This window comes from Barbus barbus, assembly GCF_936440315.1.
Source record: "Barbus barbus genome assembly, chromosome: 12".
Classification (NCBI taxonomy): domain Eukaryota; kingdom Metazoa; phylum Chordata; class Actinopteri; order Cypriniformes; family Cyprinidae; genus Barbus; species Barbus barbus.
This window is the reverse complement of record NC_136740.1, coordinates 27,722,605-27,739,893: the sequence shown is the minus strand read 5'-3', so window position 1 is coordinate 27,739,893 and position 17,289 is coordinate 27,722,605. Positions and strand designations below refer to the sequence as shown.

The 17,289-nt window shown below is 34.9% G+C and overlaps 1 protein-coding gene across 3 annotated transcripts; it reads left to right on the top strand.

Annotated features, from left to right (window-relative positions):
* The first annotated feature begins 3,107 nt into the window (after window positions 1-3,107).
* Window positions 3,108-15,476, top strand: LOC306878266 (serine protease hepsin-like). Of its 3 annotated transcripts, none has more exons than XM_079430504.1 (13): window positions 3,108-3,311; window positions 3,974-4,080; window positions 8,594-8,695; window positions 8,784-8,825; window positions 9,027-9,156; window positions 9,281-9,397; window positions 9,863-9,903; window positions 9,987-10,152; window positions 11,172-11,368; window positions 12,116-12,211; window positions 14,522-14,664; window positions 14,811-14,975; window positions 15,055-15,476. In XM_079430504.1, exons 2-13 carry the CDS (start codon window positions 4,062-4,064, stop codon window positions 15,106-15,108), a joined length of 1,272 nt encoding a protein of 423 aa, XP_079286630.1. In that variant the 5' UTR covers window positions 3,108-3,311; window positions 3,974-4,061; the 3' UTR covers window positions 15,109-15,476. The 3 variants fall into 3 exon arrangements, with proteins under 3 accessions (XP_079286630.1, XP_079286631.1, XP_079286632.1); XM_079430505.1 differs by having other exon boundaries at window positions 3,205-3,305; XM_079430506.1 differs by lacking the exons at window positions 3,108-3,311; window positions 3,974-4,080 and having other exon boundaries at window positions 8,647-8,695; window positions 9,032-9,156.
* The last annotated feature ends 1,813 nt before the right edge of the window (window positions 15,477-17,289 follow it).

Here is a 17,289-nt window from a genome sequence, read left to right as displayed (position 1 = left end):
TCACAATGCTTGCTATTATGATGATAATTCCAAGCACAATACCCGTAGTGGATGAAGATGCACTTCTTGCTGTGAAAAATTATTATTATTACAACATATCATCAAGAAAGACATTAACAGGTTAGTTTACAATCACACAATGACTTCCTGTCTACTTGGTTATTCACACATTTAAAAGTGCCATTAATGTGGCTGACAAATTTGTTTATCTGTGCTAAATAATGTCATGTTAACTGATCACAGTTTTTATAAATAAAATAAACCTCCCGCGTTTAAGGTTATGGAAGCAAAACAGATTTCTCTGAGGAAGTGCCTCTGCTTTGATGAAACATGTCTTCTTGTGAAGAGCTGATATTTGCTGTGGGCTAAAAAAGGTCGAACAACAGAAAACAGACAAACGATATTAACCAATTAATATCTTCAGACTTTGTTTCTCATACATGTTTGTCAGCCGTCAGGATTCTTAATTTTAGATTTGATTTGGATAAATTAAACTATAGAAACTATATTTCATTGTTGTTGGTTAACATAATTTGTTAACTGCTTTAGTTAACATGAACTATAAATGAAAAATCTTTCTATATTAGTACTTAATTAATCTGCTAATAAATGATTAAAATGAGAAGTTTTATTTGTTAATATTATTTAATAGACCTAACATGAACTAGCAATAAATAGTTGTATTTTTATTAACAAAGATACTGTAACAAATTTATTTGCTCATTTTTAGTTAATATTAGTTAATGCGTTAAACAGTAACTAATAAGACCTTTGTTTAAAGTGTTAACATATAAATAATATAAATGCCACTGCTGTTATATGATATAAAAGTTTGTTCTATAAATTCATAAATATATGAACAGGATGAAAATTGCTTAAGGGATCTTTTTAATTATTAGGAAATATTAAAATTGTGATTTCCAGGCTTTCCTAGAATTACAATTTTACAATTTTTTTGGATTTAATTTAATTTGTTCTCATCCTAAAATTTTTTAATCATAAAGTACTGACAAATGACTGAAAACGTTGGAAATTCATTGATCAAAATGAGAAACTTAACTGCACTTCTCACTCTATATATTCTCACTATATATATATCTCAGTGAAGAACCTATGCAAAATCTTCCTTTTGGAGCCTTTATTTTTGTGCAATATGAGCTAAGATATTGCATGTCCAGAGCATAAGAAACTGTTCTTACTTTCTGTTTGATGTGTGACCTGTAGATTTACTCCTCTCTGTCCTGGTAGCTTGGCCTTCAGGTGGTCGGTGATGAACCGGAACACGTACATGCCACTGTCTTCTGACCTCACATCAGAAATCATCAGAGAGCAGTTTTTGCTCCCCGTCTGCCCCAAGTATTTGACTCAGCCCTGGTATGAGGGCTCATGGAATATCCCTGCACTGTTGTACATGTATCTTGGAGAAAAGCAGTGGCTTTCATTCAGACCACATCTCTGACAGCACTTTGTGCGGTATTCCCTGGTCAGACTCTTCAGGGTAGTTATAGGTGCACTGCAGAACTACAGAAGAACCAGGAGGAGCATAGACTGGATCCATGGGAACATGCACTATCCAGTGAGCAGCAAGAGCGCCTGAAATGGAAGCATAGCAATTCTGAAGGAATCTAATTTGAAACAGCTGTTTCTACAGTCTAAACAACATTCTTCTGCATGCTTAGACGACTTATATGTTCTCAGTCTTAGAGAATTCAGCAGTAGAAGCAAAACTTCTGCAGTAAGTCTTACCCGGCATCAGGGTCCAAAAGATTGCAAGGACATTCATAAACATTGTTGCAGCCCCGAGTGTTTCCTTACTGTGAAAACATCACCCTTGTCTGGTTTTTGTTCCTCCTCCTCTTTATTTGTCATTTATTATGTCATAATTTCCTGCATGTTGCCAGTCACGTATTGTTGTTGTTGTTGCATGATTTTTTTTGTTACTACATAATTACCATTATATGTAATTGTGATTGAAAACAGGACAGTGTCATAAATTAGATTCTGGCGCCACTAGTCTGAAGCAAGCGAACCAACCATCTCTTTCACAAAACAGCTTGCAACATTAAAACAAAAGAATACTTATTGATAATTCCAACCAGGAAGGAGATCGTCAAATTTGGGGGCAAGTAATCAAGATTGATGGTCAAAGAGATGGCCATCACGGGTGTTCCACGCTGGAAATCACAAGCTTCCTTAGACTGATTTTTCTCCCACATAGAAGACAGACCAGCCTGAAATTCCTTTGTTCACAGAACATATCTCTATGTCCTACACAGAACCTCACAGACACCGTCATTGCCATATGTACCTAAAATCATTTTAAAAGACTTTAATTTAAATTTTAATGAAACTAATCATTTCTATGCATAACTCCATATCATGTATGTAACCCACACAATTGACTATCATGTGTATTATATCATATTTCCCCCCATTTTAAATTCTTATTATCCAATGAAAGGTTAGATTTTTGTGAATTTTTAAAATAAAAGATCAAAAGCATTAACAATGCAGATTAATTTTCACTGCCTTCTTTGATCATATTTACTGAGGGTGCTGATATTTTTGGCCATGACTATATATATATATTTAATTCATGATGTTTTACTACATAATCCCCATGATATGTTATTTTATGAACAACAACAGTCTATTACTAATATTTTAAAAATAATAATATTATTTAATAAGTGATGTTAAATACTAATTGTTTTATATTTAATGTTAGATTGCTAATAACAACTGCTTTTAATAATAATAATTATTATTGTTGTTGAAAAATAATAAATTGGGCATAAACCATATGTTTATGCTTCTTTATTAAGTCTAACGAGGTAAAGGACATAATAATGAATTATATATTATACATATTATTAACTGTTAATACGATTTTGAGAATGTTATAATATGAATAATCTTTATTATTATTGATCAACTTCAATGATTAGTTTTTATGAGAAAACCTATAAAAATCATACAAGGCGTCATGTATCTCGCTCGTGAGTGCTTCATCAGACGAGCTGCTGCTGAAGGTGAGTCACCTGTCCACCTGCGCTCTCCTGAGACTCGCTGCTGACCGGAAGAGGGAGGTTTCCACTCCAGCGAACAGCAGAAAGAGCAGAGAGAGTGAAGTGAGGAGTTCTGTCCTGCCTGCCGGAGAATAACTTCATTTAACACACAATAAAGAGCGAAGGACTCCGGGGAAAGTGAAATGTCAGTGCGAATATCTTGAAGAAACCACTGATTTACTCCTTCACCTCTTTCTTTCTTATTCAACAGTTTATCCAAGAACCTGCATTGGAGAGGTACAGGTGAGAACTTTGGATTTTACTATTAAGAGCATTGATGAAACTGGAAGTAAACAAATGAGACATTAATCTTTTATCTTTTTCCCAATATGATAATTTCCATCCAATAATTATACCAACAATTACTTATGAGATCATTTATTTTTCCAGATGTTTTCCACCTTATGTAACGGGCAATCAGGACAGAATTAGACAGAATAGGATTTTTCATTCTTATACTGGATGCAACTTTTTTAACTTACACTTAATAAAAAAAAAAAAAAAAAAAGGGAATATTTGGAAACAAAAAAGTGAATAAGTTGCTGAACACAAGTTACAGAACACTAGACTCCTTTCAGTTCTCTAAAATGTTTAATTTTAAAGACATTAAACCAAATGTAAAGTCACAAATCACAGTAATAAATTATATACTTCAACCGGTTTGAATTTATTTATTAATTATAAAATGTAAAATTAGTATCAAAGACATGCACAAGTTAAATTTAGGGCAACAAAATTAGTTTGTGTTCCTATAATTATTTTCACAGTGATTGTTAATAACAGCAAAGACTGTAACCCATTTTTTTTCTCAGTTTGCCCTTTGGTTTATTTAACTTGCTTAACCCATTTTTGTCCATGACAGCGGTCGGACTACTTTCTATAAGCATTTTCCTCAACGTTTTCAGGTTTGAAGAAGCAACAAATCAAGGTTTTGAGGAGGAATCATTGGAATCTGTTCCAAGCTTATTTTTCAGTTTTCTGTTTTGGATAAAGATGTCAGAGAAGAAGATCGGTGAGTACTGAGCTATTTCTCTCCTTTTTGACATCAGACGACTGCCGTGTTAAAGATTAACAGCGATGGGTCATGTACTCGATTTGTTTTGGTCAGTCTGGATCTGTGTATTACTTTGACAAAAGGCCAAAAGGTGTCAAGACATGACGTGATGTGCCATACAGCTGTTTACCTGCACAGAAAAGCTAAATGCAAGGGTGCAGATTTGAGTATTGCTAGGGGCAATTTAGTTGTTGCTGGATATTGGTAGGTACTCTACTATATTCTTAATTCAGCCTAATAATACAAATATAACAATCATAACAAACGATGTCCAACTTTGGAAACTAAAGTTCTCTCCTAATATAAAGAAGGCAAACAACAGAATAATAATTTCACAAAAACTTGGATGGACATGACTATAGTGAGCTGCTGTTTTTGTCACTCATCTGCGGAAGATGTCATTAACTTGTTTGAACCACACAAGAGTAATTTTGGTCAGATATTTTTCTCAGGTGTGAGCTTGTGATTGAGACAGCTGTGTGTACTTAGTGCAATGAATGATGGGAAATGCAGTCCAGGGTAATCCGGTCTAGTCTGTGTGGTGTGAAAGTCGATTTGATGGAAAAGTGGACCTCTGGTGGCGAGCGAATGGAAGTCCATGCACCTGTTACATGACAATCTTATTTTATTATTATTATTGATCATTTTATCTTATTTTATTAGTCTAGAGCAATAGTCAATGTAAAAAGAGCAAATGGGAGAAGCAGTTAAATACAAAACAGTGCAACGACATAAAGTTAGCAATATACTTTAACTTCTCTGCTGATATCCATGGTATAACCTATATGGCTGAAATTACAACAACAGTGGTTACATATACATATTTAATTGTTTGATCAAAATTATTGTTAAGGGCAATTTAGTAGTCGCTGGATATTGGCCGGGACACGGTAGGGACAAATTCTATGCCCTAGGCTAAATTGATAAAAAATCAGGAATAAATTAAGGTTGGGAACTCTTGGAAACCTGTATTTTAATAAAGTTTTTTATATATAATTTTATAACCTTAACTAGATTATGAAAATAACCTTTACTGTTTTAGACTTTGCTCTGATTTAAGAACTTTTACGGCCTTTGTGGATTATGTATTATGTATGTACAGTAAAATATGCATTTTTTTCTTGTATTTTTTCTAATTCAGTTTTTTCATAAATGCTGCTTGCTTGATGTAGTTTAGCAGTTTAGTATTTTAAAGGAATGTTCTGGACCAAAACAGTCCTTCGTAGTCAATGCAATTCATTGTAGAGGCCATTTTAGAGCTATGAGCTAAAGGCCGTTGTGATGTTTTAATTTAGCTGCAAAACTTGACTCATCCAGGTATGACCATCTTGAGTAAGAGAGAGAGTGAGGGGGAGAGAGCAGTGTACCATGAAGAAGCTCTGTCTCATACAAACCCCTACTCAGACAAAAGTACTGCTTGTTCTGCGGTCAAATGGGTCATGGCAGGTGCTGTAGAAACGGTCTGAGGCAGTGGGGAAATCCTCAGGAATGAAACCAGAGAGAGCAAACTGGAAAACATCACACTGTTTCAGTTTTGTTCTGGCCTATAATGTAACTGTTCAAAGCTGGGCTTGGACAAAACGTCACCCGTCAGTTGAGAGTCAAGTTGATATATGGATGGTCTCATTTTCTCTTGATATTCTGATATGTTTCATGCCCATTGTTTAACAGCTTGCATCAATGACCAAGACATTTCACAAAAAGAATTGTAACAAGTTCTCAGATAGTTTCAGTCCAACTTTTAATCTAAATAATACAATTTGTTATGTTATTAGATGCTCTCTGGAAAGCCGCTTAACAGCGTAAATCACACAGACAATAGATTTTCTACATTATAGACCTTGGTTTGGGTAACGCCATATTTCATTTTTGACAAAAATTAAAATGAGGCTGTAAGTGATAGAAATAAATGTGTTTCATGGATTGTATTGTTGTGTAACAACATTCTGATTGTTCAGTTAATGAAATTTCTTTCAAACAAAACAAAAAAACTTCAGTATACAAAAACAATCTTTATACATTGTGCCTCGTTTTCATGCACATTTAATATGCTGTCTAATCTGTTTGGGGTCAGTATACGATTTTTAAATGTTTTTGAAAGAAGTGTCTTATGCTCACCGAGGCTGCATTTATTTGATTAAAAATACAATACAGTTCCACAAGGTTGTTAGATTTCTTTCGATTCTTGATTTTTCCTTTAGGTGCGTCAATCCATTAAATCACTTATTATACAAAACCATGATCCACACTCACATGAAACAGTCTTCTCTTTTCGTTTTATTCTATATTTTTCCCCAATAAGACAAGGACTGATGATAAATGTAGAATAAAACGAAAAGAGAAGACTGTTTCATGTTAGTGCGGATCATGGTTTTGTATCAAAAATACAATAAAAACAGTAATATTGTGAAATATTACAATTTCAAATAACTGTTTTATATATATATATATATATATATATTTGTAAAATGTCATTTAAACCTGAATTTTCAGCATCATTCGAAATAATATCTGCAACCTTGACCGATGATTCCCTTAGAACTGCTGAGAACAAATTTCATGAACAAATTTCCCAGCAAACACATCACACATCATTCCCTGAAGGACAATACACCCAAAAGTGAAGATTATGTCCTCATTTACTCACTCACTTTGTCATTCCAGACCTGTATGAGTTTCTTTCTTCTGTTGAACACAAAAGAAGATATTTTGAAGAAAACTTGTAATCAAACCGCTTTAGGTCCTGTTGACTTCCATATTATTTAAGTCAATGGGAGCCAAAATGCTCTTCAAAATATCTTCTTTTGTCTTCCACAGAAGAAAGAATGATGACAGAATTTTCATTTTTGGGTAGACCAAGTAATTTAAAGCCTTCAGGGATTTATTTTCATTTTTTTGTGCTTATTTGGGTCATGAGGTGCATAAGCGCCTTTATACTGTAAAGAGATGTTTCTACGTAATACACCCCTGACCCAAAGGCTTGTGCGTTCAGTCCTGATGCAGAGGTGCAGCAACCTGTTTTGTGTGTTTGTTTGCTCTGGGCTTATCGGACAGCACAGTCTCTGCTGTAGTCTGATGTTGCATGGGCCGACTGTTAATCATTACACCAGAGCTTCTGCACAAGCTCCTCACAGTCAGCAAATTTTTTTTTGTGATGATCCGCATGGCAGCTGCATGTGCAGAAGCCCCCGTGCATTTCACCATAATCTGAAACCCATCAATAACAATATCTTACACATGCCTCATCTACTTTTTATTTGTTAAATACTTTTTAAAAAAGTCCATAGAAAGTTAATTCTGCTGATCCCTGCTCATTTTAAATGGACTATATTGAGTCTTGTCATTGAATGTAGTTTGGTTGAAGCCATGGCTCATTGGTGCAAGCATGTGCTTACAAATTTGTAGGGGATGCAGGTTTGAATCTGGCATGTATGTTGTACTCCCAAATGAAGATTTATTGCTCAGAGGTTGCCCTTTTTAGCTCACAAGACTTGCAAATTATTGCAAAAACCTGTAAATTATTTTCTTAAAAATATTTTTTTTGACAGAAGCAGCATTTTTTTTAAACATGCAGGCGCATACAGGAAATCCACAATCTTCTCTCCTTATACTGTCATATCGTTAGTTTTGAATAAAAGTAAAAACAAAATGTAAGCTTAAGAACAGTATAAAGATGCATTTATGATCCCAGACGTGTACATGAATTCATTTCGTATTCATATAAATAAAAAGTATATTTATATTTAATGTATTTATAATATACCTAAATTATTTTAATTTGTTACACATTAAATTAAAAATTAAACAAATATAGAGCTTTTAAAGAATAGAGCTGCTGATATATAATTAATAATAAATAGAAATCTTTGAGGTCTTACTGTAAACTTTTTAAATTTTCTCTGAAACTAAGCATCTTATAGGAAACACTTGTGAGATTATTAGGGTCTTTTTATTTCAGGATAAACATCTGAGAAGCAGGACACCATGCACATTTGTATATCAAAGTCATATTTATATGTTTGTGTTTTATCTAGGATGGTAATGGTTATGAATGAGCAATACCGGTCTAGTAGGATGAAATGCTTGTAAACAGTAGCTGTGGTGAATGCTCAGTGCATGCAGGTCTGGATATGACTAGGTCTTTGTGGCATTGATCACTTACCACTGACATGGTTACATGTTACTCTAGGAACATGCTGACACTGGTCTGTGTGTGTGTGTGTGTGTGTGTGTGTGTGGAGAGAGAACGAGCTGATCATGGCACTGAGATGAAGTCCCACGTTTACTTTAGCAGTGAGGAATTGATGACTTTGGACTATTGATCTCGTTCATGGTTCTGTTCTTTTCATCAGCTCTGTCATGATTTATGTGTTTGCGCACAGGCATGTATTGTAAGGTTCACAAATCTTCCATTACTTCTTTAAGTATACGCTTTCGTCCTGTACTGAAAGCGTAGGTTTCTGTCCTACAGGAAGTCCAGGGATGAGCATCTTCAGCTGGTATCGGGTGGCCGCTGCGGTAGCTCTGATCTTGATCATACTGGGAGGGCTGGGAGCCGCCATTTGGGCCCTTGGTGAGACTTTCTGCTTGCTGATGATTTAATGGAATACTGCAGCCACTTCAGAGACAATATACACTGGATTTCTGTGTTTGTTTTTCAGTCACATATCTCAGAACAACAGAAGATACTGGATTATTTGATGGTAAGCATTGTTCATTTGTAATCATATTTAAATAAAATAAGATAGATAGATGGAAGGTCAAGTTGAACACATTGCATTGTATCATGCAGTATTCAGCACAGTGCATTCTGCTTGTATACTGTATTCCAATGCAACATAGAAAGTGCATTGGGTCATCTATACTAGTATGAACATTCTCACTGTGTCGATCATGTCCTGCAGTGCAGGTGAGCACAGCAGACCAGAGGCTGCGAGTGTTTGACTCCACCCAGCGGAGGTGGAAACACGTCTGCTCATCCAGCACCAACCAGCTCATCGCCAACATCAGCTGTGAGGAGATGGGCTTCGTCAGGTAACAAACACATGAGAAGTACCAGGCTTACAGCTAACTGTGAGAAATTTAGTCAAGCCGGTTTAAAATATGACTGGAATTCATCATTATTTCAGACATGATTTACTTTTTACTCTCTATTCAGAGCAGCGAATTTCTCAGTGACGTGTGCTCCTGATAATGGTGGTGGCCGAGATTTTTTCTGTGTGAAAGAGAGTGAGTTAACTTATGGGAAGAAGATAAAAACAGCCCTTTATCCTTGGTAAGCTACATACCATTAAAACTAAATGATGCACCATGGAGTAATTTTGAATGGTCATCAAGGTCATCAGCATATTAGATGATTCATATTCATTTGATCATATGATTTCTGAAGGATCATGTAATGCTGAAGACTAGAGTTATGATGCTGAAAATTCAGCTTTGCATCACAAAAAAATTAATTGCATTTTAAAATATATTAAAATAGAAAAATTTCACAATATTAATGTTGTTACTGTATTTTTGATCAAATAAATGCTTCCTTGATGAGCATGAGAGACCCAAAAGTCCTTGAAAAGAGCCAATGTTTCATTTGGTTTCGCTAGTGGTGCAGAAATCACACAATTCATCTGAATCAGATTGCTTTTTAATCTGGCAAACAAAAGAATAAACACTAACTAAAAGCTAAACATTTGCAATTTCGTTAACCTCTCTAAAACATTCTGTTGTTTCATTTCTGTTTCAGTAAATGTGACAAAGGTCAGATACTTGAGGTGATTTGTCAGGGTAAGTGCAACAACTCATGCATATTTGCAGTATATTGAATATTTGCACTGCAAATGCATGATTTGTACACTCGATCGCCGCAGACTGTGGTCGTCGTATGCTGCCTGAGGAGCGGATCGTGGGGGGAGTGGATGCTCGTCAGGGTTCGTGGCCATGGCAGGTCAGCTTACAGTACGACGGAGTTCATCAGTGTGGTGGATCCATCATTTCAGATCGCTGGATCGTCAGTGCCGCACACTGCTTTCCTGAGTGAGTGACACACACTTTTTACTAAAACATGCTAGAAACATATCAGACTCTGACATTGTGTGATAGAATAACATTATAGATGGTGGAGTACAGAAGCCTACTTCATTTGGGACACAACTTACAACTTAAATCATGTTAACAATGTGCTAAAACATACCAGCAGTGTCCTATAATAAGCTAGAAACTATGGTAAAAACTTGTTAATCCATGTGAGAAACAATGTGCAAAAATTTGCTATAAACATTAAATTATCCTAGAAATGTGTTAAAAACATGCAATGCATAGCCACATAGTAATACATGCTAAGAACTCTAGAACCAAGCTAAAACTAGTTTCACCCTAAATATTGTAGCAATGTCTGTGTATACAGACTGCATTGCTTTGAAAGCTTGAAATTAAAGGGTTTTAAATTACTTTAATCTTCAAAATATATTTTTTAAACTATTTCAAACTTTCGGGCTAGGCTTTCTCTAGCCAACATCAAAATTTGTCTACAGACTTTGCTATCTAGTACGCACCTCTAAGTCTGACAAAACTGAATTCTTCAGTTTTTATAAAATTTGGAGAAAGATAAAAAAAACATTTTTGTCACTTTAAAGATGCTTTAAGCAACTTCAATTGTTAGATGTGTATTGGCATTTTACAGTATTTAAAAACATCACTTACAACACCTTTAAGAACATTTATTTTCTTGTGGGGCCTCCACACAAGGAGGGCTTTGCTGTTTTCCATCGACAGTTAGACAAATGTAATTCTTTTGCAAAATATGCAACACACAATTTACAAAACCATATGCTACCTTTGAAAACTTTTTGAAAACAGTTTCTTATGCTCAACATGGCTGCATTTACTTGACCAAAAATACAGTATCAATATTGTGAAATATGATTACACTAAGTTTTCTATTTTAATATATTTTCAAATGTAATTCATTCCTGTGATACATTACTCCAGTCTTCAGTATCGCATGATCCTTCAGAAATCATTCTAATATGCTGATTTGCTGTCTCTATTGTCAGGAGGTATCGTCATGTGTCACGCTGGCGGGTTCTGATGGGATCGATCTACAACACTCCCATCCGTAAGAACATTGTGATCGCTGAAGTGAAGACCGTTGTCTACCACAGCAGCTACCTGCCCTTCGTCGATGCCAACATTGATGACAACAGTCGTGACATAGCAGTCCTGGCTCTGACAAAACCTCTGCAGTTCACTGGTGAGTTTTTACTCAGAGCAACAGGAAATACATAGCCCCACCCACAGTGAAACGTCATTGGCAGAAATCCTGCTCTATGCATAGTAAACATTACATATGTTCTGATTGGCTGTGATTATGCATATTCGCTTTCAGTTTGGACAGAAAAATGACTGGAAACGTTTGTTTTTAGCTCTCTGCATAAAATAATTTTTTATATGTTACTGTGAATGTCATGTTGGGTTTTTTTTGTGAGCAGTATTTGAAGGCATTTCAATACAAAAGTATGTTCATAAAAGAATGCATTCATAAATGAAATGGTTCTGTGTAACAAGGACAAGTCTTTACTGGCAGCAGTATAATCAGTCTGTTTTGAGGTGTTTTTCCTTAGGTACTGGTATGTTACATGCCTGTCTGACTGAACACCGCATTATAATAAAACCCCGCTCTGGTCTCAGGTTGCTCGTCCTGAGAACAAAGCTCCTTTATTTCCAAGGGGCCTTGAATCGAAACAAAAGGCAATACCGGCAGAATTTTCCAGAAGGACAAAGCTTTTCCTCATATCCACAGTTTTCTGTAACCATTAACCAGAATGTTACTCATGTAACCAATGTGATGGATTTGATTCTGAAATGCATTTGTTTCTCATAGAAGGAAATTGAGTGTGAGAAGCTAAAATTCGCTCCTCATTCCCTCTAGTGTCATTTCACAGTATTGCGTTTGACTGTGTTTTCCTCTCAGTTGACATCTTTTGTTTTGGTGTTTTAGATTATATCCAGCCGGTGTGTCTTCCTACCTATGGCCAGCGTTTGGCGGATGGGCAGATGGGTACAGTAACTGGCTGGGGTAACGTGGAGTATTATGGTTAGTAATGTCTCATTCTGTATCTTTAATTAAAGGTCACTGAAGTGCTGCATTCCAGTTTTTCTAATCAGATTACCTGGAACTGGAGACTGTCTGTCTGTCTGTCTGTCTGGCTTTGACCTTTGTGTCAGTGACCTGAGTGAGTGTTGCTGTGCTCGAATGTACCGCATGCATGACCAGCTATCTATTATCAGACAATAATTTCAGCTTCCCTTACAAGTACACTTATGATAGAAGCCTATCAGGCTTATCACATCATTCAAGTGTTGTTATTACTTGTGAAAAAGGAGTGTGTTTAATAGTATTGAATGTGCACTTGTACTCGTCTTAGAGTACAAAATTGTCTTGTACAAAAAAATCTTTAAGTATATTTTTTAAAACTGTTGCAGATATATACTTAATATAATATTCAAACTGTTTTGAAAAGAAGAGGAGATGCAACATTATGGTAAACATGCCCCCATCCCAACTATTTTGAGACCTGTAGCAGGCATCAAATTTGAAATGAGCTAATGTTGTGCATAATATTATAAAATTTCTCGGTTTAAACATTTGTTATGCTATCTATGTTCTATTTGAATAAAATATTGGCTCATGTGATTTGAAATTCTTTTAGTTTTCATTTTATTAAAATTTAGAAAAACGTCCCAACATTTCCGGAATTCGGGTTGTAAATAACATGCAAGGGTCTGAAACATTACATTCATTTTCTTTTAAAGTATATTTTTTTCCATAGTAAGTACTCTTTTATAATGTATGCTAAAGTGCATTTTTTCCACAAGAATAACTAAAATTGTGCTAATATAATATACTGTAAATATTAGATGAAAAAATAAAACTTACACTAAAATAAAATCTTAGAATTTTAAAAAGTAGACAAATAAATAAAAAAATAAACAACAAAAAGAAGAATAAGAAAAGCCTATTTGAAATATGAATAAATACTATGATAGTATGTAATACTAAATAGCACTGCATCGTTATCATTCTAGTATTTCAGTTATGATGGCTATACTTGTACAAAAAAATTGTACAAAATATAGTTATATTTTTTGGAAAAGTTTTAAATGTTTATTCATGACACTGTCCACTTACCTGCTAAGCCTTCATTTACTGTAAACGCATTTCCTGTTTGTTCATAAACACTGAGGGTCATGTATTATTGTCTGTGTAGTAATTGACACATTGGCTGCCTTCATGTCATGTCAAAAAGATCATATTGGTGGTCCTGCGAGGCACGACATTTCGTTCCACTGTATGTCCCCACATGCAGCGGAATGACAATAAAGCTCAACTTGAACTTGAACATATTCAAGAGAAGTGTACATAAACATTGCCAATTTGCAACTCAAATTCCATTAAGTTCAGATTTTTTTTTAATATTTGTTTTTTTATTTTCTTGGCTATGCATTAGCAAAAACATTAAAGGATTATTGTTTTGCAAACATTATGGGAATGTTGACTGGACAATCTGACACAAGCAGTAACATAAAAAAAAAAACCTAGGCGAACATTCAAATAAAATATTTCAGGAAAAAAAGTTCTATGAATGATCACGTTTTTGTGCTAATATTGAGAATGTTATTAAATACCTATTTTGAAGAAATGTTCTACTAACATTACTGGACGAACATGTCTTCATAATTTAGAGAAATTTTGAGAAAAGCAAAGTTCTGAGAACATTTCCTGTTAGCTGGATGTGAGAGAAATTCACAATTATTATTTTTATATCCCAAAAGTGAGAAAAACTAAAGCAAACGTTACTTTCCATAAAAAGGGACAATGCAACACACTGTGATTAATTGCTTTTTACAATAGTAATGTAATTTTGTAACAAATGTGCACCCAAAACCCAAAATTCTGACTTCATTTACTCATTCCAAACCTGTATGACTTTATTTTTTACAACATTCTTCAAAGTAACTTCTTTTATGTTCTACCAAAGAAAGAAAGTCATACAGATTTGGAACGAAGTAAGGGTGAGTAAATGATGGCACAATTTTCATTTTGGGTTGTACAGTCTGTTTAAATATGATAATTCCAACATGACATGACGTCAACAGTAGACATTAGTTTGAAAAAGCATGAATATGCCTTTAAGTGGCCAAGTGGATGCTGCACACTGGTGGTGGTTGAGGAGAGACCCCCACACATGATTGTAAAGCGCTTTGGGTGTACAGCAATACACAATAAAGCGCTATATAAATGCATCATTCATTCATTCATTGATTCATTAAGGACTAAAGAGACTTTCAGAAAAGTTTCAGTTTCACACAAACGCTCTCCTTCACGTCTCTTGATTTCTTGTAGGCACTCAAGCCAACGTCCTCCAGGAAGCCCACGTGCCCATCATCAGCGATGCAGTGTGCAATGGTCCGGATTATTATGACAACCAGGTCACAACCACCATGTTCTGTGCAGGTTATGAGAAAGGAGGAACCGACTCCTGCCAGGTATCTGCCACTCAGCTCTGACATCATCGGTCCAGTGGACAGAGCAGCACATGTCCACTAGAGGGCGACATTCATAACTAGTGTGCATGATGTGGCTGTATGGAATAATGAAGTGATATGAGATACTGTCTCTCATATGATGTCAGGGGGACAGCGGTGGTCCATTCGTAGCTGCAGATATCCTGTCTAAGACCAGCCGCTATCGTTTGCTGGGGGTGGTGAGCTGGGGCACAGGCTGTGCCATGGCCAAAAAGCCTGGCGTCTACACACGTGTGTCACGCTTTCTGCCCTGGATATCCACAGCCATGAGGGTGAGTGATACAGAATCACACTTCAACAGCATATCTATGTAACATAAAAGCAAACTTCCTCTCATGTTTGCCTCCATAGATGTATGAAAACTCCCCAGGAGTGCACAAAATGGCACGGGCGGTCACACCATAGCCATTCAGAGTGGAAAAATGTTTAATATAAGACTGAAATGTTGCCTGTTGAGGGCAGATGTGTTGCTCAGATCAGTCTGAGATCAGACGTCTGGTGTTGATCAGATGTTCTGTGATGATCAACCTGTCCCAAGGACAATATCTGACTCACGGAGGCCAAGAACCATTTCTGATGCTGTACTTTGGGTAAATATGTTTATGAACATAGCATGTGTCATTAACATAGAATATGCCATTTTTCTCTGAAAATCTACCAAAACACAGTTTAATAAGATAGGGTAATCAAGTTAGCAATATTGACTGAGCCCAAAAATACTCATTATATATATATTAGTGCTGTCAAAAGATTAATCGCAATTAATCACATCCAAAATAAAGGTTTTGTTTACATAATGTGTACACAGTGTATACTTATTATTTATATATAAATACAAACACATGCATGTAAATATATTTAAGAAAAATATGTTATGTTTATATATTAAATATATTTATATATTATATAAAATATAAATGTATATACATGTAAATATTTTCTAAATATATACTGTATGTGTGTGTGTATTTATATATACATAAATATACACAGTACACACATATATTATGTAAACAAAAACTTTTATTTTGGATGTGATTAATCACGATTAATCGTTTGACAGCAGTAATATATATATATATATATATTATATATACAGTGCCCTCCACTAATATTGGCACCCTTGACAAATATGAGCATCTGCATTCAGTGCATTGTTTATCCTTTTGATCTTTCACTCAAAAAATGCACAAAATTCTGACCTATCATTGAAGTAAAACAATTGAAAGTGGGGAGAAAATCTCATGATGAAATGAATGTTTTTCTCCAATGAATGTTGGCCACAACCGTTGGCACCCCTAGAAAGTCTCTTGTTTTTCTGCCAGAGGTCCTGAACATTTTGTTCAGATGCATGGCATCGTGGATTCTATCAAATACCAACAAATAAAAAATCAAAACCTGACTGCCTCTGTTAGAAATCTTATAATGGGCCATGTTTGGGTCTTCCACCAGGACAACAATCCAAAACAAACATCAAAATAAACACAAAAAATGGGTCACTGAGCACAAAATGAATCTTTTACCACTGTCCCTGTCCTCTGACCTGAACCCTACAGAAATGAGTGAGGTGAACTGAAGAGTTCTAACATGGAGCTGTAAATCTGAAGGATATGGAGAGATTCTGTATGAAGAAAATGGTCTCTGATCTCTTATTAGGTGTTCTCCAAACTCCTCAGGGTGCCAATAATTATGGCCAACATGAACTAGAGAAAGCATTTATTTCACAATGAGATTTTCCCCCCACTTTCAATTATTTTACTTCATTGACAGGTTGCAATTTTGTGAATTTTTTGAATGACAGATAAAAAGGATAAATAATGCAGATTTATTTTCACAGCTGCCTTTGCTCATATTTACCAAGGGTGCCAATATTAGTGGAGGGCACTGTATGTATATATATGTATATATATATATATATATATATATATATATATATACACACATACTGTATTATTTCCCGACACACAAAAACGTAAATGAAAAATTCATATTTTTAGAATATAGGGTATATTTATCCTACTTTATTACAGGTTTGTACATAATGTATGGTAGCAAAACAAATTAAATCCATTGTCATGTTCAGCTCAGATTGCAAAAATGTTGTTATTCATTTACCTGTAAAAAACAAACAAACAAACAAAAAAAATATTAAAACGTATTTTTCTGTTAATTTAAATAATATAATGCTATACGAAAAGACATAATATAGCCTCCAGACAACAACATACACAAAAAATACAATTTATTTTTAGCACAATCCTCGATCTGATAAGGACTCTCAACTTTATATCAATCTACAGTATTTATCTCAATTTTGTTTACTAGTGGCACAGGTACAGTACAGTATGATACATAAGTCATGATTAAATTTGTACTTAAATAGGTTTTATAAATTGAAATGGCCAGAACGGTTACATTTGAAAATGTTTCATGAAAACCTCACTTTCATGTGTTTTACATGTAATATATTTAATTTTCTCTTCTTTTTTCTTGAAAGATGGGTTAAGCATTGATGTGACGAGCACTAAATGTAAAGATACAAACCAAAGACTGGTTTAGAAAGCAGTATGAATAAACTCGTCGCTG

What these genes read in the sequence shown, in the direction of transcription:
- LOC306878266 (XM_079430504.1), top strand. An exon ending in AAAACAGCCCTTTATCCTTG is followed by an intron (nt 9,398 to 9,862) that starts GTAAGCTACATA and finishes TTTCTGTTTCAG; the next exon opens with TAAATGTGACAAAGGTCAGA. An exon ending in ACTTGAGGTGATTTGTCAGG is followed by an intron (nt 9,904 to 9,986) that starts GTAAGTGCAACA and finishes CGATCGCCGCAG; the next exon opens with ACTGTGGTCGTCGTATGCTG.